The sequence below is a fragment of the Panthera tigris genome, chromosome A2, assembly GCF_018350195.1.
Source record: "Panthera tigris isolate Pti1 chromosome A2, P.tigris_Pti1_mat1.1, whole genome shotgun sequence".
NCBI lineage: Eukaryota > Metazoa > Chordata > Mammalia > Carnivora > Felidae > Panthera > Panthera tigris.
Window position 1 is genome coordinate 31,883,214 of NC_056661.1, and position 22,080 is coordinate 31,905,293.

At 45.1% G+C, this 22,080-nt stretch overlaps 1 protein-coding gene across 2 annotated transcripts in view; it reads right to left on the reverse strand.

Moving 5' to 3' along the window:
* Positions 1 to 6,041: 6,041 nt before the first annotated feature.
* Positions 6,042 to 22,080, reverse strand: part of ADAMTS9 (ADAM metallopeptidase with thrombospondin type 1 motif 9) — a 161,006-nt gene continuing 144,967 nt past the window's right edge. For both annotated transcript variants that reach the window (XM_042979355.1, XM_007084435.2), the window contains 3 exons: positions 17,483 to 17,587; positions 8,013 to 8,107; positions 6,042 to 6,166 (listed from right to left, as the gene is read on the reverse strand). In XM_042979355.1, the coding sequence (XP_042835289.1) occupies positions 8,018 to 8,107; positions 17,483 to 17,587 (195 nt within the window). In that variant the 3' untranslated portion in view covers positions 6,042 to 6,166; positions 8,013 to 8,017. The remainder of the gene's footprint in view (positions 6,167 to 8,012; positions 8,108 to 17,482; positions 17,588 to 22,080) is intronic.

Below are 22,080 nucleotides of genomic sequence, written 5' to 3' on the forward strand. Positions count from 1 at the left end.
CTGGATTAATTTTCTAATTGGGGATATTTAAAAGAACTTTATAAAAAAATTTTTTTATTAATGTTTATTTCTGAGAGAGAGAGACAGAGAGTGAGCAGGGGAGGAGCAGAGAGAGAGGGAGACACAGAATCCGAAACAGGCTCCAGGCTCTGAGCTGTCAGCACAGAGCCCGACGTGGGGCTCGAACTCACCTGTGAGATCACGACCTGAGCTGAAGTTGGCACTTGATCGACTGAGCCTCCAGACAACCCTAAAAGAACTCAATGCCACTGATTTATGTAATATTTATATTATATGTTTGCATTTATAAAAAAATATTTAAGTACTCAGAAAGGTTTGCTTTGGTCAGATAATTGAAGGACTTAAGACAAATTTCATGAAATGTATAAATACCGTATAAAGTATTTGAAGGCTTTTAATTGACTGAAGATGAAGCCAACATTATTTAACAGTTTTTAAAAAGTAATTGCTAAAAACTAGACGGATACATAAAATAATAGAATTTCTAAGCTGAAATCCAAAGCTTAAGAACTAGGTTTTTGCACTTGTAAATGTAATAAATTGACTCTTAGTTGTCTTTTCTACACATAAACGCCATGTTCGACCACTCTGTGATATGCATACCAACAATGTGTGAGGCATATTTGTTCCTAAGTCCTACCAAAGTGCCATAATACCAGCCACATAGTGATGTGAATATGTCTATGCAAAGTTGAATTTTATCTTCTTCCCCACTGTAGCTGGATGCCTCTCTTATAAGCACTTTGAATACTTGCTCCTTTGTCCTGATAGAATATCATTGTGACTAATAATGCTGTAAAACTAGCTGTATCACCTACTGACTACAAAACACCACTCACGGCTATAGAAAAACTGGTCTTCAAATTTCTTAGGAAAAAAAAAAATCATTATTTGGTTTTTTTAAAAGATAGCCTTCATGAAAAAAACTAAATTGATGGTCTGAGTTATCTTTAATTTTGAGGTACCTATTTGAGGGGAGTAGCAAAATCTTTGCAGGGTTAGGGGCTCTGCAGGTCTTATGCCCTTCCAGCAAAATCACCTCTAAACTCAGCAGAAAACATTGAAGGCTTACCAGCGCCAATGACCTAGCCTGGAGACCTCTCCCGCCATCTGTTGGTGACAGGTAGATTTTCCCCGCACCTGCTGGGTCGGTCGGCTGTGGTACCCACAGCGTTGTTTGTAGCTGCAGAAGTTAATCAAGAAGGAATTTCTGACCACTCTATTTAAAACAGCAACACACTCAGGCACCCGGGTGGCTTAGTCAGTTAAGCCTCTGACTTTGGCTTAGGACATGAGCTCATGGCTCATGGGTTCAAGCCCCGTGCTGTGCTCTGTGCTGACAGCTCAGCGCCTTTAGCCCGTGAAGCCTCCTTTGGATTCTGTGTCCCTGCCCCTCTCCTGCGTGTGCTCTCTCGCTCTCTCAAAAATAAATACATAAATAAATAAAATAAAGTAAATGTAAAATAGCAACACCCTTCCCTCAGGACACAGGGCAGTGCCTGTTCATCTTCTTAACTTTATTTCTCCCTTTGTTCCCTCTCACCATCCCACACACTAGGTTTCACTTGCTATTTATTACTTTTGTATCAGAAGAGACAGAAAACTGGATGCACAAAGGCAAAGGGGACAGCAGCAGGTGTGAAAGCTCTGGCTACGAGGCTCTCGATGCTGAGGGAGTGATGTGGTGTGGCACGACAATATCTGGATGGCCATTGGGGAAAACAGGGTCAGATTTACTACCAGAAAACGACTGTGGAGTGCTTTGGCCGTGTCTTTGCTTATTTTCTTCTCCACCTGTCCCCACTACAATGTAAGCTCCGAAGGGCAGGTTTTTTTTCACTGCGGCTGGCAGAAGCTGCCATTTTGCCCATCAGCCACCCTTCCCTTCATCCTTTTAGTGAGAGAACCCCCACCTCCAGGTGGCATTTGCTGGGTGTGCGGTTGACCCACTTAGAGAGCATGTTTCTCAGCCTCCCTTGCAGCTAGACAAGGCAATGCATCGAAGCAATTGCCAGTAGGTGGTGAATTAAAGTCCTTTAACTTCCAGATCTTGCCTGGAAATGACTGCCCCCTTCCTGCAGGCTAAACTCAGATGCGGTGGTGAGGACAAGCCACTTCAGGACCACACCTGCGAGAATGGCTAAGCCGCAAAACAGAAGGAGCCCAAGTCCTCCGATGACATACAGAACAGACTCCCCAACCGGATCTGACCTCTGCATGGTGAGGAGAGAGCAATAAATATCCACCTTAACTTGCAATCTCTTCCTTATAGCCTCTGTTAGGAACTGATACGTGTCTCCCCAAAATTCATAGGTTGAAGTCCTAATGCGGCTGTGTTTGGAGACATGACCTGTAAGGGGGTAATCAAAGATAAATGAGGTCATAAGGGTGGGGACCTATCCAATCGGACTGATGTCCTCATCAGGAGAAACAGAGACCCCAAAGATCGCGATCTCTCTTTGTCTCTCAGTCCTCACACCAAGGAAAACCCATGTGAGGACACAGTAAGAAAAGGGATGTCTATGAGCTAGGAAGAGAGGTCTCACCCAGGTGAGACATCTGGAGCTTGGCCTTCTAGCCTCCAGAACGGTGAGAATAATTTCCATTGGATAAGCCACACGCTCTGCGGTATAGTGTTATGGCGCCCCCCTAGTGGACCAATATAGCCTCTAGCCTGTACCCTAGAGCCTAGAACATGCCTGGAAATTTGCATGTGCACCCCTAGAGCCCAGAACACGCCTGGAAATTCGCATGTATGCAATAAATATTACTTAAATAAACGAAAGAATAGAAAGACAGTATTTAATTTGTATAGTGCTATAAAAATGTAAAAGATTAACAGACTCTAAAAGATCGTATCTGTCCATTCAGCCATCTACACATTCAGCCTTGTATCACCCTGGCTGTATTTGCAAGCAAACGAAACCTCGCCTCTGAACCCTTACCAGTGCCTTCTCTCCCACAGACCACCCTCAGTCTATCCACTGTCAGCTCCTGTCAATCTCACCACCTAGATCACGCTGTAATTTTCTACTATTATGATGATCGCAACTTTAGCCCAGATCCTATCATCTCTTGCTTCCTTGGTGATAACTGCTTCTAAACCACTCCCTCGAATCTCTCTACTTGAACCTGTCACAGACTTTTAGTTGCCTCTCTCAGACTCATTTTGTGCTCTTTTGAAGGAACAGATCCCTCCTTTTATTCAGGTTGGCAATGTGCTCTGAGAAGCAACCCTTTTCCCCCACTGCTCCTGCAGCCTGGCTGCAGCCACGTGACTAATTTCTGGCTGAGGAGCTAAACGGGAATTTGTTAAATGCGGTTTCTGGAACACCTTTTTTTAATTTTTATTTATTTTTTTTAACCTTTATTTATTTTTGAGACAGAGAGAGACAGAGCATGAACGGGGGAGGGTCAGAGAGAGGGAGACACAGAATCTGAAACAGGCTCCAGGCTCTGAGCTGTCAGCACAGAGCCTGACATGGGGCTCGAACTCATGGACTGCGAGATCACGACCTGAGCCGAAGTCAGACGCTTAACCGACAGAGCCACCCAGGCGCCCCTGAAATACACTCTCTAATGTTGTAAGCCATTGCCGTCAGGGCTCTGAAATTAGCAGCAGAACGCAGTTCCTAACTGAAACATCTCGTGTCTCACTGTTGTAAATCGGTTTAAGCTTGCTGATGCAGAGTCTGAGGGCAGCTATTTTGCCACCATTGATGCAGGGCTGAAGGGGTCTTCAGAAAACCATCTCACAAGAAGTGGTAGGACTATCAATAGCCTCATTTTACAAATGAAGAAACTAAGGCTCAGGATCAGACAGTTAATATATGTCAGAGAAAGGCCTAGAACCCAAGTTTTAGATGATGCTTAGGGATGATAAGGGGTGGGACTGTGGCTGATATGAGCTATGGGATTTGAGTTTGCCCGTGCATGCAAACACACACACACACACACACACACACACACACAGGGACTCTGGAGTGGATTCCTTTGGCTTTTGTCTGTCTTTATTCTACCTACCTTTTTCTGAAAACAAACCTTTCCCTCCAGGAACCATCCCTTCCAGCTGAAGCTGTCAATCACCCGGCCCTAGGTGGTACAGGATGTCAACAATATGACTGGTCCAGAAGTGGATGTGTAACCCCATCAGAGCCAAACAGGGTTCTTTTGGGGACGGTTACTTATTTGCTGTACGTGAACATCTACTTGGTGGTTGTCAGGATGAGCTCAACTAATTACATAGAGGGGCTGGCGACCTACTATTTGCTGTTTATTAGACTTCTTTGGAAAGCTCTCATATCCCTGGACACCATTAAGTCCGTAGAGTAGAAACTACTGCTATACAAAATCAACAATCAAGCCCCTAAACCCACCGAAATCTCCTGTTTTGTTTGTTCATCTGTTCCCCATCACACAGACTCTTTCAGAAGAGACAAGTGATTTGAAGGATGAAAACGCAGACCTGAGGGACAGACCCTGTCCCTTATCGACCTCTGGAATGGCAACTGTAATGGATAGGATTAAGAAAATGTGCATTTCTTCTCAATCCAGCAACCTTAAAAAAAAAACAGATATATTTTCATTCCTACTTGAATCAAGAGTCCAGAAACCACGTGAAACACAAATGTTTGGATGTGGTCATGGTATTTATTCATAGTATATTTTCACAATGTATTAATAAAGGAGAATAACACTTATTCATACACTGAGTATAACTTCTTATGGAGCACTCTGGAGTTCGTTTGGGGGTTGGAGGATACTCCCAGGTTCTTTCTAATCGCTTTGGGTTTTGGACGTGGGCAGAATTTCAAACACTGAAGGTCTGCCACGGGTCATTGGCAATGACTCCCCTTCAATCAGGTTGGAAGGGCTGAGAGACACTGACTTCAGGACTTCCATTTTGGATGTAAGTAACAAGGAGTGGGTTAATGGAAGATTGGAAAGACTCAGGTGTCTTCCATTCCACGGTTTACGTCTTCTCACAAATGCTAACTACTGCAGCAGCCATGAACTGGCAGGGTCTCAGGCGCATGGCCTGAAGAAAAGTCATGTCACCAGTCAATGCGTTTAGGCAGAAGGCAGTCCTGACGATGAGGAACTAGTTTTGAACTTCTCCGGGTGTGCTGGGGGTGCTGAAGGTCACCCCATCCTGAGCATCCTCTGTCTTGCAGCTGATAAACGGGGACACCATTTTAGAACGTCTCGGCAAAATGTCGAGAGGATCTCACTTTCTCAATATCACTCTGTAATGCAGTGGCTTTGGGGTCTCCTCCATTTAACTTCAGAGAGATCTAGGCACCATGAACTGAAGCAAAGTATTAATAACAGTAACAAAAAGAACAGAGTCCAATCCTCTTCCAAAACAAGCGTGTCCAAAAATAAGAACAAGTGGTCTTACTTTTCCAAGTGATTCTGTCCGTTGCATTCTGTCCTTCTATGCCTCCCTTTTATTAAAAGTGTTTACATTTCTGAGTCTGGTGATCACTTAAATATATACATTATATAGCACCAAGGCAGCAATTTTTTTCCCAGAGATCACATGAAACTGAATAGTTAACATAACTAATAGCTGGTACAATCTGTGACATCGCTAAATTACTTGTGGGCGGATACTTTCCTAGAAATGCCAAAATACACTCACACGACTCTGTAGCACCTTGATGGCAGCTAGGTTGTTTTAAAAAGACAAATTACAATTTCTTAAAGGTCACAATAAAATATTTACAGATAGAAAGTAAACAATAGTGTACCGTGATAATGAAGGATCACTTTTGTCATAGTACTACATATAATGTAGAGTACGTAAAATGCAGTGATTTGACTGCAAGGGACAACATAATGCAAAAAGCAGTCATAATAGAATCATTTTACGTACAAAAATATTACATCACAATAAATAATTTCAAACATAAATATTAAACTTTACATCATTAGGATATTCCACATATATATACACACACACACATATATACAGATATATATGTGTGTGTGTGTATATATATGTATATATGTGCATATGTACACACACACACACACACACACTCATACAAGTCCTCACACACCCACACGCACACAAATTTAAGGTGGAGGTATTGCATTACTATCCTTCATCCATCCCATAATGGCTTCCTTTTCAGAGCACCTGGAAATAAACACACCAAATAAGAAAAGTAAATCTCCTGTATCAACTGCGGTAAGTCAAGAGTAGATAAGCCAAAGATTTTTACGTACAGAATTTAAAAAATGACACTTGTTAACTTCTCTGGATTTTTAAAGTGATATGTGTCTGCTATAGGAACATGAACGTTTCAGGGGAGTATATAGAAGAAAATAGACTCCTAGCCTGAAATCCCCCACGTGAGATAATGCTTTTCAAATATTGGCACCTTTCCTTCTAGTTTTTTTCCTAGACATACATGTAAATATTATAATATACACTCACTCAAATTTTACTACACATAAACACACACAATACTATTTTACTAGATATCAAATATGTAAAATACATTTAAAATGGGAATCTCTAGTGGACACCTGCTGACTTTGCCTGTCTCCATCCCATCTCATCTTTCCTGATAACAATCGCCTCTTTCCTCTTCTAAAGGAAGCTGTCAATCACCTGACTCCAGGTGGGTACATGAGTTCAGGACATTGTCTCCTGGACATGGTGATTGGTTCAGAAGTGCCCATGTGGCAAACAAGAGCCTGAGTTCTTGTGCAGAATGAATGCTGGATGTGAGCGTTTTTTGGGGGGCAGCTCATGGTGTTGGGGAAATGGTCTGCCTGAGAATGAAGCAAGCCTTGTTGACTGATGGGAGAAAAAATGAGTACTGATGACTCCGTTTGAGCCTCTGGATCCAGCTATGCCTGCAGCTAGCCCACTGCTTGGATTTCTCAGTTCCTTAAGATGATAAGTTCCTTTTTTTCCTGTTGCCTCTTGCAATAAAAACAATCCTAACTGAAGATCATAGTTTTGACTACGGATTTCAATTAAACTGAAACACTGATACACAAATGTCAAGTAGGTACTCCTGTGTCAGGATCCTGAAGGGCCTTCCAGGAGAATGGACTGCTGAAAGCTTGAAATAAGTTGCAGAAGGGTCACATGAGTTGGCTGAACTCATACCTTGTAGCTGAAGGCGCGGGGACCAGAAAATGAGTGACCGATTCATTCCTCTGCCCAGCAGAGGGAGCACTTGCCAGCATAATGTAGTGAGACCAGGAATTCTCAAACCTTCACACGCATGACTCTCTTGTGGATTTGTTAAAATACAGATTCTGGTTTTGTAAGTCCAGGGGAAGGCCTGAGATTCTGCATTCCAACAAGTTCCCAGGTGATGCTGATCATGCCAGTCCTTGGATGACACGCTGAGTCACAAGCGTGTGGAACAGAGCATTAATTGAGAGCACTGGCTTTGGTGTAGGACACTGATGGGTTCCGCCGAAGGAATCTATTGTGATCGTAAGCAAGCTACTTAATTATGTGGGCCTGAGTTTCTATCTGTGCAATGAGGGTAAGTGGCCCCTCTTGTGGCTTTACTATGAGGTTCAATGAAATAATGCCAGCAAAGTGTTCAGCCTGGTGCCTGGCACAGTCACAGCTCAGTGAATGTCATGAATATTATTAATGCAGTACTCTCGGGCAGTATCTCAAAAGTTAATCCGTAAGTCACTTGAATCAGAATTCCCTGTATCAAAATTACAGATTCTTAGATGTGCCAGAGACCTCAGGACCTCTAGAGATGGAGCCTGGTTAAGTTTTTAAAGAAAAACTGCAGAGGAATCTGACACAGAAAGCCTAGGGACCTCCTATCCACGGCGGAGAACAGATGAACAGGGCAGATGAACAGGAAAGAAAAAGTTACAACAGCCAGTCAGTTTCAAGATGCTTAATAGTAACGTTTCCGGGGGCAAATGACTTGCTACATTTGCTAATCGTGAGTTTACAAAATAAGAGAGAGAGAGAGAGAAACGTGGGACCTACTTACCTTAACTATAAAATTCGAACCTCCAGGCCAGTGCCAGAGGACGGAGTACATTTTCCACAGTAGCCACCGCATTTTCCCATGACTCGGGTACCGTCCTGCAAGAAAACGCATGCTCTCAGACTCCCTGCCTGACTAGTGTTTCCAAGGCTTGCGCTGGCTTTTTGGACATCTTTCTTGCATGCACGGGAGGGAGGTAGGCCTTCTGAATAGAAGCAGACCCCAACGTCCCCACACGGTCTAAAGCAGAGGCTGACAAACTATGGTCTGTGGGTCCAATCCAGCTTGCCACCTGTTTCTGTGTGGCTCGTCAATCATCAATCAAGAAGAGCGTTGACATTTTTTCAACGGCGAGAAGAAGCAAACCAAGAACCGAATTTCCTGACATTTGAAAATTGTACGAAATTCAAGGTTCAGTATCCATAATCAAGTTTTATTGGAACACAGCCATGTTCATTCATTCACTTAATGTCTGTGCCTGCTTCCAGGCTGTAAGAGCAGGATGGACGGTGGTGACAGCTCTCATTGCTTTGCACCGCGACTCAGCATAATGCAAACCACAGGGACACAGGGGTGACTTAACAGTGTTTGCAATGCTGTGCGTGTTGCCATATCCTAACATTGTATTTTGTTTCATTACCAGTGCATACCATCGTGTCAGAACAAGAAATGGAAAGGGACTGTGTATGTTGCTCTTTTAAGGCACTGTTGTATGTGAGCTATTCTGTTATCAAACTTAGATGGCAAAGCATTGTGTTTCTCATGCAATGACACCACAGCTGTGCCAGGAGAATACAATATACACCATCGTCACCAACCTCAGCCTCAGCACATGTTTCCAACTCACAAGGAAAGCCATGGTCATAAATTTAGAAAATTCAAAACCGAAGATCTCACCGTAGCATTGTTTCTTCCCAACGATAAAAAAGTGAAACCGAGTAGGGGCACCTGGGTTAAGCAACTGACTGCGGCTCAGGTCACGATCTCACGGTTCGTGGGTTTGAGCCCCGCATCGGGTTCAGTGCTGACAGCTCAGAGCCTGGAGCCTGCAGCCTGCTTTGGGCTCTGTGTCTCCCTCTCTCTGCCCTCCCCTGCTCATGGTCTGTCTCTCTCTGTCTCTCAAAAAATAAATAAACATTAAGAAATTAAAAAAAAATGAAACTGAGTAAAAATAATGAAACCAAGTAAGTTTCCAAGTGGCTGATGCATTAGCTAAGCCGGGAAAACAGTTTGCCCCATGGTGAGTTAAAGACATCCTTGTTTCATTGTTAACAGCTGAACAAATGCGTCCAGAGAAAATAAATTGTTCAAGACCACAATCGTTTTCGGGAGGAAAACAGTTGCTTGAAAAATCGATGACACTGACAGTAACATCAATAATCAATTAAAACACGAGGCAAATAATTTGGGGGGGGGTGTTGTTTTTTGTTTTTGGCTCCTGATGAGCTGATAGGTAGGTATTATGGATATCATTCAGTTGTTTATTTGAGACGATGCTGAGCGTGAAGTGACTACAGACTTGGCTTCCGTGAATAGTCTGTGTGAAATGAATTCAGGCAAGACAATTTCAAAGAGGCTGAGAAAACACTAGCACAGAACTGCTGAAGTGGAATCTACCAAGATGTGTTGGCAACTGACAGTTGTAAAAAAGTACGTGAACGCAGAGAAAGCTTTAGTTGGTCAAATTTACAAAGCTCATAAAAATGTAAGGTGTCTGAAGCCTATAATCACTTCATGTATTATCCATCAGTAGGTGCTTGGTGGAAAAGAGAAGAATCCATCAGGTGTTACAGAGCCAGGATGAACAGCTTTCGCTACCACGACCTTATCCATCATCAGTTTTATAAACTTTCCTTGTCAGAACTAGAAACGGAATGCCCTGACCCATGCTGCCATCTAGCAGTTTGATAACTTAGCAGTGGACAGGTTTGACGGTGAACTTTCGAGCTCAGAGCTGGGATTAACATTTTTTTCTGAACGAGAACTGCTCTCAGTCGCTGTAATTGGACACCCCCCTGGCTGTGCGCATTAGCTTTTGCTATGGATCTGACAATATTTCTTAGGGAATGGAACCTGAATTTCAAGGCAAAAGTGCATTTACAGGCACAGCTTACCCTGGGGTAAAGTCATTTTAACGTCAATTAACATTGTTCCAATCGTAAGTAGGGTGAAGCCGCTTTACGTGCTCTCCATTCTGCTGAGAATGAAGACAAGAAGCCGTATCTCAGGCCACGTATATTTTTGGTGAATGTACTTTCTGAGCTTGAGTGGCAGCACCCACACCATGTTCTGGACTTTGGGCGAAGTGCCGAGCAAATTTCATATCTCAAAATCCATTTAACAAGGCATCTGAGAAGCTTCTATCTCGCCTTCAATGGCAAGGGCTTAATCTGTGATGTAATGACGTACAAAAGGGCGAATACCAAGAGAAAAATCGAATAGGATTCTAGAAATGCTTGCCAAGGTGTGAATATGCTCAATTAAAAGGACATGGTTGTGGACTATATCAGTGTTTGACAATACCTATTTGTGTAAAATAAAGTTTATAAAGATGAAATGCAGAAAATCTCATCGCTGACCCGCATTAACAAATACTTATCAGCTTTGATAACAGAGACTTAAGCAAAATATGCAGCTAGTTTAAGCAAAATATGATCATTTCTGAATATTCCATGGTTCTCACTGCTAAGTATGTTTACAAAAAAAATGTACTCAATTATTATTTTAAAAATTGAATCAATAAAAATTTTGTGCAAATTTGTTTTCACTCTTGTCATATAAATACATATACAATTAGCACTGATTTTTGCCCCCTGGCTGGCAAAGTCTAAAATATTTATAAGTATTCATTATTCAGCTTTTCACAGAAGAAGTTTGCTGGCCTGCAGTCGATCCCTTCCTGACTCTCCAGATGCTATCATTTCCCTCCACCCCACCCCTGACCTCTGCCTTTCGTTGGGTTGTTCTTCTGACATGCCCCTTATAACACAGGGCCTTTGCACATGCAATACCATGGCCTATGCCTGGAACTCTCTTCCGTGTCCCTTGCCCATCTGTGTACACTGGACCACCCCAGTTTTTGACTGTTAAATTCTTCAGAACCCAGCCTAGCAGCCACTTTCTCTTAAAAATCTTCCTTACCCAGTTACCTACCACATAGCATCCTATAAAACTGGGTAATACTTTCTTTACATCTGTCTTCCTGCTAGAATGTAAGTCCCACAATGGCAAGGTCAATGTCTTCTTTTGCTTTTAAAGTTTATTTTAAGAGAAAGAGAGAGAGTGAGAGAGAAAGAGACAGCCAGTGAGCATCCTCATGGAAGGGGCAGAGAGAGAGGGAAAAAGAATCCCAAGCAGTCTCTGCACTGTCAGCGCAGAGCCCAATGTGGGGCTCGAACCCCAAGAATCATGAGATTACCTGAGCCGAAACCAAGAGTCGAACGCTTAACCGACTGAGCCACCCAGGTGCTCAAGGCCAATGTCTTTTTTAAATTTCAAGGTCTCTAGAACCCAACAGTGTATGGCTCAGGCTGGGACTAAATACAGATTTCTTAAATGAGTGAATGAATGAATGAGAGGCTGAAGCTGATATACACTCTTCTTTTTGACCCGCAATTCAGATCGCTTGCTGAATTAATTCCCCTAACACTTTACCATGCTGTGACGAACTCCTTGTCTAATTGTGACATCATATCTCACTGTGTAAATTTCCCATGTTGTGTTAGCCACCCCCCACCCTTTCATTCCTGCACAACGTTTGGCATCTTGGATGGTTCACATTTTTCACTGTCCAGAGAAACACTGTGATGAACTATACTTGTGCCTGCATTTCAGGATATCTTCGGGCTACATTCCCAGAATTGGGTCAAGGTCATGAAGGTTTGGTTCATATTGCCAAACTGTGAAAGTCTCTTGCGAATAACGGATAATCTTGTTTAAAAACAAAGGGAAGAAAAGCTCTGTCAATTTAACAAAGAGAACAAAATAGTTTCTCTCCCTTTTAAAAATTTGCTTGCCTTTGATTATGAGTGATGTTGAGTTGGAAGAGTGATCTATTTCTAAAACTCAAATTGGTTCTGCCTTTTAAACTTTTTTTTTAACATTTTTATTTATTTATTTTTTAATGTTTATTCATTTTTGAGGGGGGGAGGAGCCAAGAGAGAGGGAGACACAGAATCGGAAGCAGGCTCCAGGCTCTGAGCTGTCAGCACAGAGCCAGACGTGGGGCTTGAACCCACGAACTGTGAGGTCATGATTTGAGCAGAAGTCGGAGGCTTAACCGACTGAGCCACCCAGGCGCCCCTAACTGGTCCTACTTTTAGGGGCCCGTATTAATTCTGGAGCCAATCTGATACCATCAACTGGATGTGATGCCAGACCAGCCAGCCTTCCAACTAGGAACCTTCTCTGGAGGCTAAATCGCTGGCCTGTGGGTCTTCAGAATGCTGATGTGCTGTGAATGTCTTCTGTCTCACACAAGCTCATGCTTTCTTCACACTCTCTCCGGACCCAGCAGTAGAGAGAACCACAGTCAGACTGCCTGGGGCTTGTATTGCATGTTTAAGCAACTCTCTAAGCCTCAGTTTCCTAGAACATCTGTAAAATGGGGGTAATATTTGTCTGCCCTCAGAGATCTGCTATAAAAGCAAGAATGTATGCAAAGTGCTTAGCAGAGTTCTTGGCCTGATGTGCGTGCTCAAAAAATACTAGCTATTATTATCGTAAAGGTAGTTTTTCATGTGTGGATCTCCATCATAGCCTTTTCTCATGAAGAAGGAGAAAAGTCTGGGTAATTATAAAGGTGCTGATAATGGCTTTGCAATGTTCATGCTATTTCACTAATCGGGACTCTGTTAATGTGATTTAGATCAAGTCTGAGCTAAAACTTATCATTTTTACTACAGAACACAAAGAAAAAAACATACTAAGAGAATGATTAGCATAAATATGATTGTCATGGAAACAGTGCCTATTTCAGAGAAAAAGGTATGCTTTCCAGCATCTTAGAAGTACCTACTCACATACAATGAAACACTAATTATAAATCATTTTTATTTTCTTCATTAAAGCAAGTACTCTAAAAATCTCTTTTCAGTGAATATTTTGTTAGCTTAGTTTGAACTGTTACATATAATTAAAACGAGAGATTCTCTGCTCCATTATGAATAGTTTGTATTTCATACTTTTCGTAAATGTTTCTGGTTTCCTCCATCAACGTGAGGTAGGCTTCGTGATTTTACTTGTGATTTTCTGGAAGCGTATTGATTTACATTTCTTTCTTTTTTTTTTTTAGTTTACTTATTTATTTTGAGAGAGAGAGAGAGAACATATAAGCAGGGTAAGGGTAAGGACAGAGAAAGAGGGAGGGAAAGAATTCCAAGCAGTCTCCGCACGGTCAGCGCAGAGCCTGACGCGGGGCTCGAACTCACAAACTGTGAGATCATGACCTGAGCCCAGATCAAGAGTCAGATGCTTAACTGACTGAGCCATCCAGGCGCCCCTGATTTACATTTCTTTGGAGTGTGCTGGTGGTGAACTGCCCATAAAACATGGGAGGTATATATATTTCCCAATATAACCCTACACAGTCACATATATGTGAATATACACATTGTTTAATATTTAGAATATATTTAAATCTCTAACTTCTACAGGAATGTATGGAAGAAAAAGTACACATGTCTAAAATGTCATTTTTCCCTCCTGGCCTGCAGTATGATTTCTATGTTTGCAGACAGTGGGATTTTCACAAGTGAACTACGAGGTAGGAGGCAGTACATGGAAGATGAATGAGCACTGACTCCGGACCACGTATACACTTGCACCCTGACCCAACACGTTCATCTCGTGTTCCCTTAACTCCACTGGTTGTAAATGAGCTACAAGATATGGGAAGCAAAAACAATATAGAAACAGGGAGGGGGGCACAACGTAAGAGCCTCTTAAATCTGGAGAACACACAGAGGGTTCTGGAGGGGTAGTTCGGGGGGGCGGATGGGCTAAATGGGTAAGGGGCCCTAAGGAACGTACTCCTGAAATCACAGTTGCACTACATGCTAACTCACTTGGATGTAAATTAAAAAAATAAATTAAAAAGAGATATGAATTGAGGCCATCTCCTCTATGACAATGCAAAATTCATTAATTTTTAATTTCAAAGCAGTTCTTCAATCTACAACCCTCCCTCAGCGTAAGGAATGTCTGTTAGGCCCCAGGGCCAGGCAGCCAGGCCTCAGAAACACAGGCCCCGCCCCTCACCCCTTGCTGACCCCACAAATTCCCCAGGCCTGCAAAGAAGCAAGAAGACTGGTGGGCACCTCTCCCATGTGGCCTGAAGTGAACCTCCCTTCGCTCTGCTCAGCTCTCAAGGCTGTTCCAGAACCTCCTCCTGGAGGTTCAGATAGCAGCTCTGAGGATGGGCGTGGGGAGCCCCGGGAGACCTCTGGATGGGGCTGAAGGCCTTTTCGTATCCTGAGCACATCTGTGAGCTGAGGGGGCACAGAATGTCACTGGCAGAGGAGCTCCGAATTCCAACATCTCCTTTCCGATCTCACATCCGGGCCATGCTCCCCTTTCTGTGGGTCTCCCCCTCACACACAAGCAGGGTAGAAACTCTAGTTCCCGTGCACAGCAGGTGCAGCTAAAGCACCACTGAGAAATAGGGTTGTCCCTCGCTCCCAGGTGGGGTGGGGACCCACCTGGTGCTCTGGGGTGCCAGCCACCAGAAGTGATTCTGGTGATTCGGTTTTACCCTGGACAACTGGAGTCTTCCTCTAGTTTTGCTGGGGAAAAACATTTTATTGCCAACCAGGTTTGGAGAATTGAGGTTTTCACCATGGCTTTTTCTTTGAAGCTCTCAGCAGAAGACCGTAGGAAAGTAAGGGAGGATGATCGGAGGCTGAATCAAAGCAGGGCCTCAGTCCCTCGGGGCAACACGCGAGTACGTAATGGTGGGAGCAGGACAGTGCAGGGTTTTGCAAAGTGTGTTCTAAGGAACACCAGGTTATTCGGGGGCAACTAAAAAGTGTAACTTTGAAAAGAAGCTTCTGGGGTTGGTCTAACTCAGGCCAACAGTTCTGGAAACGTGGGCAGAGACCAGGGCCATCAGCACCACCCAGGAAACTGCTGGAAATGTCCATTTTGGGCCCTTCCTGAGGCTGGCTGTGCTTTTAACTAGCACAGCAGGTGATGCACGCTCCAGTTTGAGAACCGCTGATTTAGGGCAACACTAGTTTCGATAAAGTCACACAGGCTTCCTTCCTGTATACTTCATTCCAACCTTTAGTAAGCTCAGGCTTATCGTGCCTCTTCAAGAAGCAAATAAAATATACAATTTTCTTCCAAATGTCATTGGCCAGGGAGGCCTGTGTTCGGGGCGCGTAGTCAGGGGATGCTGCTCTGAGAGCCCCTCAAGCAGGTGAGGCACACAGGGCAGCACGTGGCACGGCAACCAGGAGCCACAGATGGCTCCGGCCGGCTCCCAGGGATTCACAAGGAGTGCTCAGCAGACCCTGGAGATTAATTTTTGAGCTCCGGCTCTCCGGGCTGTCACAGAACACCAAGAGTTTTTTTTTTTTTTTTTTTCTTTCTTTTTTTTTTTTTTTTTCCGGAACACCAAGATTTAAAAAAAGAAAAAAATGCTGGCAGGCAAATGTCAAACCAACCCCCTCCAGGAAAGGCGGAACTTCTCCCAAACGCTTGGGAAAACAGCCAACCCGTCTTTGCAGGGCAGTGATCATTCTCTCCAGAAGGTGGCGCTCTCCGCCGTAATTATTTTTAGGTTCTGGATGAAAACAACAATACTGATAAGGGCTGACGGGATTGAAACTTAGGTAACGGAGTCTACATAGACGGTTTCCTACGGAATCATGCTTCGTGTCTGACCACGTTTTGGGCAGTTAATGTTGTTGTCCCTCGGAGTGACTAAAACATAATATATGGCCCCTGGGGGGTAGTGGTGTGGAAGAACATAATCATTTGGTGGCACATTCTAAAGCAGGCGGGCCGTCTATCAGCTATCTTTATTCCTTTCAGTGCAAAGGAAAACGTTAAATGATTTACGAGCAATCAATGGGGACTGGCTTAGAGCAAGATGGGAGTCAGATTTTTCTTTTTTCTTTTTTTTTCCATAGACAAATTTAACCCTGGAAGCTGAAAATTGGGGCTCTAGAAACTCAGGGATTTCCCTGGGAAGTCACAATTGGATGTTTCGTCCCTTCCTGGGGGGGGGGGGGGCGGGGAACAGCTTGAATTTCTTCTTTATATTCATTTTGATAAGGTTTAGCAGATAAAAATACAGGGCACTGAGTTAGATGTAAGTTTCAAATAAGCAACAAGTAATCTTTTTAGAATAAATATGTCCCACACAGTGTTTAAGACATGCATGTAGTAAAAAGAAAAAATGTTCCTTGCTTATTTGAAATTCAAATTTAACTGGGCGTCCTCTACTTCATCCGGCAACCCTACTCTGGAATGATAACCTCCTTCCCCGTTCTCTTCCTCTTTGTCCTCCCCCAGCCACATTTCTGAGGAGACCCCTTGTGAGGGTCACGGCTGAAGCAGGACCTGGGACCACAGGCCATACTCTGGTAAATTTCCCCTTTGTCGTTGGGGTCAGGTTCCTGTCGCAGGTTCTCAGAACTGAGGGAAGGCTGGAACACGCAGCAGTTTCTGTCCTGGGTATATACAAGGGGAGTTAAAAATTCTACCCCTGCCTGGGAGGTTCCCATTCAGTCAGTCTGGCTGGGGTCTGGGCACATGCATTTGAAACTTTTCCAGGGGATTCTGAGAGACACCGCCGAGACCAGGGTTTCTCAAGCTGTGCCTTGCTTATGATCCACCTGGAGACCTTGTTCAGCGGCAGATCCGGACTTAGAAGCCACGGGCCCCCAGAAACTGCATTTGCAACAAGCCTCAGGTGATGTTGATGCTCTATGTGGACCACACCTTGAGTGGCAGGACTTTTGAGCATGAAAACCTGGTAACTGTGAAACCCCTGAGTGTTTCTCTAACGCTCTGCGAACATCACCTGATAACATCCCTACCTTCCAGCCTCTGTTGTACTTCCATTTTTTCTTACAACAACAACAACAAACACACATCCTGTGCCCTACGTTCACAAAAGGAATCTAATGTTGGCTAATTGCAAGGTGTTGGAGCTGCACACTCTCTCAGAGGCTTCTTAACTGCTTTCAGCTTCCCCGTTAGGCATCGTCCAATTACTTGGATGGTTCACAGGTTGAGGACTCAGGGAAGGATTCACCAGAAGCGAAGCAAGGCTCTTTCGGATAAACTCAACTTACACTTGCTTCACCTTCAATTTATGTCCTAAATTTCCTTCCTGACACTTTGCAAAATAGTTTCAGCAAGTGGGAAAGCGCGTTGGTCCCTTTAGCACCACCACAACAGACCCGGCAAGGAAGGAAGGAAAGAGAAAAAAACAAAACCCAACGGAAGCCACTAGGTCACCTTACCGGGGACTTCTTAATGTCGGAGACCGCGTAGTTCCCTTGTGATATCCATCTGGCTGAGTCAGTTAAAGACAGGCCGGTCCCGTAAAGGTTGATGCTAAAACGACCCTGGAATAAATAGCCAATGAAAAAGACTTTTAGTCCACGTGATGTCCTAAGCAAAGGCCACACAATGAAGGGCCCTTGGAAAGGAGAAGGACATTAATTAATTACGATAGCTACTAATTAATGAGGGTGGTTTTTTTTTTTTTTTTTTTGGAAGGTGGGGGGAAGTCTGGGCCAGGCACTTTACATGCATGCTCGCAAGAGCTCTCTGAAGGCGTTCTCTTTACAGATGGGGAAACTAAGGCCCGGTGGAGGTGATTAGCTTCTGCAGGAGACAGTGCGAGGCCAACTCACATTTTCCTGACTTCAAAGTCCTCGCTCTCAACCAGCGCCATTCTGCCTCCCTAACCCAGCAATCCTGATGTTGCTCACAATTATCAGATTCCTTCAGGAACAAAATACCACAGTGTAATTTTTCTAACAAGATCTCGCTGCCAAAGCTTCCCGGGCCTCCGCTTCCCCGCCACGCTGAGCACTGCGCGGCCTAAGCACAGCAGGGCGGGACTTCAAAGGACAGGTGCGCTCTCCGGGATGGCCAGCAGAGGGCGCGCGCGGCCCGTTCTACACAGCCTGCAGCGGGACCGCCTCTTCCAGGCCGGGGATCCCGGATCCCAACCCGCTCCAGGATTCCTTTCAAAACCGGGCCTCGGTGTTTCCACGTTTATTACTAAGGAGACGCCGCCGCAGAGCTCCTCTCCTGCGTTGCCCATCAGTCTCTGTTTCTCCCTCGCTTGCAAAAATGACTCCACAAAGGCACCTGAAATACTTTGCTGAGGCTTCCTCGAACCCCACAAGGAGCGGTTTCAGAACTGAAAATGTTCTGCACCAACACGCTCACGGTGAATGTTTCCTCTCGGAACCTGACACGGTCCCGTACTTTGTCAAAGCAGTCTTTAATAAGGCGAGGCGGACTCCGCGCCGGCCTCAGCATGTAAAAATCGGGCTCTTTCAGGGAGGGAGAGGGGGGATGAAATCTCAGAACCTCAGTTTGTCCACCTGTAAAATGGAAGATAGTAACAGTATCTGCCTCAGCCTACTGTAGGGAGGGCTAAATGAAATTAGCCATGCAGCACACGGCTGGTACCTGACTTCGGAAATCCTGGTTATTGGTTGTTTTGTGTTGGGTGTCTCGCTCCAAGAGGAACAGTAGACTTAGGGGAGGGACTTGGTATTGCTTTATTTATATCAATAACGGTCTGTAACACATAGCTAGGCAGTTGATAGAGTGTTAATAAATATTCCATCCTGGCTTGTCCACTATGACCTGGCAGGACTAGGGGTACCCTGCAGGCTCCCTCTCTGTGTCCGTGCCATCACTATTTCCTAACCAGAGGTTATCAACCCCTTTGGAGCCTTAGATTCCACATGTATGACATGGGGACAAAATAACATTCCAATTCTCGGAAGTGATACGAGCATCGAAGTTAGTGGCTCTCCACAGGGGACGATTTTGCCCCTGGGGGGAAATTTGGCAATTATCTAGAGATCTTTCTGGTTGTCATAACTGGCAGGTGTGTGTGTGTGTGTGTGTGTGTGTGTGTGTGTGTTACTAGCATCTGGCGGGTAGAGACCAGAGGTACTGCTAAATAGCCTGCGATGCACAGCACAGTCCCTACAACAGAGATCGATCCAGTCCAAAACACTGATAGTGCTGACAGTGAGAAACTCTGGTTGTGACAGTTTGGATTTTTCCTAGAATCCAGATTCCTCTCCTTTTCGTGTAGGCTTAACTTTCCTGAGTCCATCTGTAAGATGGGTTAGTAATGCCTACACTGCAAATAGGAGGGGGTGAGGTAGAAGGTATAATGCATGTAACTCATTACCTGGCACAGAGTAGGTGATATTTAAAAAGTATTTTTGGAAATTATGATGTACCCTACAGACGTTAGTGGTTGGTAGGCGAAGTGGCCTCAGTAAGTGTCCGTGACTGTGGCTGCCCTGAGGCACGAAGCCCAACGTTGCCCGGCCTCCTCAGATACACACCTCTCCCAGCTCTGCTCTCTCACCTGCTATTTCCTTATTTCACTCTCCTGCCTGTCCTGAGGCCATGTTCACACCGTTCATTATGACCAGACCCCACTGCAGCCGAGGATCCCTCTCTTCCTCCCCTTCCCATCCTGCTTCCCATGTGGATGGTCTGTTCCCCCCGCACTGCAGGAGAAGGTAGCGTGATCTGCGTTGACCTCAAGGTTCCTGCAAGGTCCAGGCCCCTGACCTGCCTTGTGGCCCAAGAACTCCCCCCGCTGATCTGGGCGTCCGGTGTCTAAGCACCCTCCATACACACGTCTGGCTAGATCTGCCCTCTCGGAGAGGGTGACAGACCCGATGGAACGGGCAGTCTTCCTCCTCGTTCTCTTTCCACCTTTTCCAGCACAGGGGACCTACGTTTTCAGCTGATAATGACCACCTTAAGTTAAGGGTCCCGTGAGGAGTGAAAACTTACTGTCCTCTGAGCTCCAGGTGAGACATCTTTGCCCCTACAGCCCTCATCTTCGAGGGGTAGAGGGTGGGAATGTTATAGCTACTACCTCCTGTGGCTGATTTAAGAGGGTAAAAATAATTCCGGGTTATGCATGCACTAGAGGATCCAGAGAGATTTGAGAAAGATGTGCCTGAGACTAGGAGAGGTTTTGTTCTTTGTTCAGACAAAGGAGAAGGCTGCAAAGTCCTCTCTGCAAGTGGGGTCAGGCAGACCCGTCTGCCATCATGGATTTGCACTCAGACACATTTGGGATCAAATCCCGCCTCTACTGAGCACCAGCTGTGTGGGTTTGGGCAAGCCCCCTTCCCCCCACCCCCGGCGTCTCTGTGACTCCATTTTCTCATCTGAAAAGGGGGGACATTCTCGCTGGTGGCTGCTGTGGGGTGACATGCCACACCGCCCTAGGAATGCTGAGCCAAGTCTAAACTCTAGTAAACACTCAGTAAATGCTACCAATTCCAGCATCAGTAACAGTAACGCCGCATCCCCTGTGGTCAGAAGAGGAAAACACATTCTGGCTACATTTCCCGTTGAGGGCCCTTGGGGGACCTGCTCTTACTGCTAAGTAAGTCGCCAAAGCCACAGTGTGAACGAGGAGGAAACAGCACATTCCCTTTGGCTTCTGTGCAATCAGCAGGTCACAGGAGGGGCCAACCGCTCCAAAGCTCCTCGCACAAGGGTGCTTCTTTGGACCTTTTCCTGGAAAACCCGTCTGCAAAACTCAGGGCTTTCATCAGTATATGGAGTTGGTGCTCAATAAATGTCTAAGGGATTGAGTTCTGAAAATCCCTGATATGGCTTGAAGAACAGGCTAGGAAAAAATACAAATTAGCTTCTCATGGGCTTTGGGTTTTCTCATTTAGCAATTGCTTCAGGGTCAGGATTTAGCAAATCAATACGTTCATTTGTCTCTGAATTATTAAAAGAAATGAATGCAGATTACCTTTCATTTACCTAAACTTCCCCAAAGATGCGCAGAGAGAAACAAGAAGATCCTTAGACTTTTGAAAAAGGCAGGACAGGGCTAATCTATTAGCTGTTAAAATGCAACCCACACCAGTGGGGTGTTTGAAGTCATCTGCTGCTCTAAAGAAACAGCACTTCAAAAGTTTTCAATTCCTGGGTAATAGAGGAGAGGCCCCCTTTTACCATTATGTCCTTTGTTTATTTTCTTTCTCCCTGAGAGCTTCCTTTTCACTTCCCTAAAATGTTTAGCATTGCTTTCTGAAGCTGGGGGCTGAGAAAACACTTTGTTAAAAGAAAATTCAGATGTGTTTGTCTTCGGATGGTCTCTGATTGGGCCTAAACCCATCCTGGGGAGATGGTGTATTCCCAATGCAGCTCCCCGTCCTGGTCCCCAGACTTTTGAAGGCCCGGGGGGCCGAGTGGGAAACTCCTGGCCCAGAGTTTAGCAACGGCCTCGTGAGGACCCCTTTCGAACCAAAGCCAGAACTGGGGCCAAGTTCTTCTGGCCTGAATCACGGAATTCGTCACGCCTTCTCAGGGCCGCAGCTTCTTGCAAAGATGATGCCGATTTTGCAAAAGTGGCGCCAGGCAGATCCTTACGACAGCGCGTTTCAAAATATCCACACCTCCAGAGCGGCAAGGGCGTGTGGCAGTGTGGCCGGGCAATGAGATGGCCGCTGAGCGGCTCTGCTGAACAGCAAATCCAGCAGACGATGGTAAACTTGCCCTTCGTCTGGACACTACACGTTTTATACATCTAAGGAGGGATAGCAGTTTTTCTGTCACACAACGTTTACAATTTGTAACGGCTGACCGTGGTGGTGGGTTAGAGCGCGCTTGTCCTGGCTTGCGAGAGCCGATCGTGCGCATTTCTGCCGGACTCCCCATTTGGGGACATAACGCTGGTGGCTTGAAATCAGTTACGGGCGTGGGGGTGGGGCGGAGCGAGAGTATTTACACCTGGGAGGCTGGCAAAAATGCTACAAAGCAGGACTTGTGATTTTCTTAAAGAGCCAGTCATGAAGCCTATACCGGCCTGTCACTGACT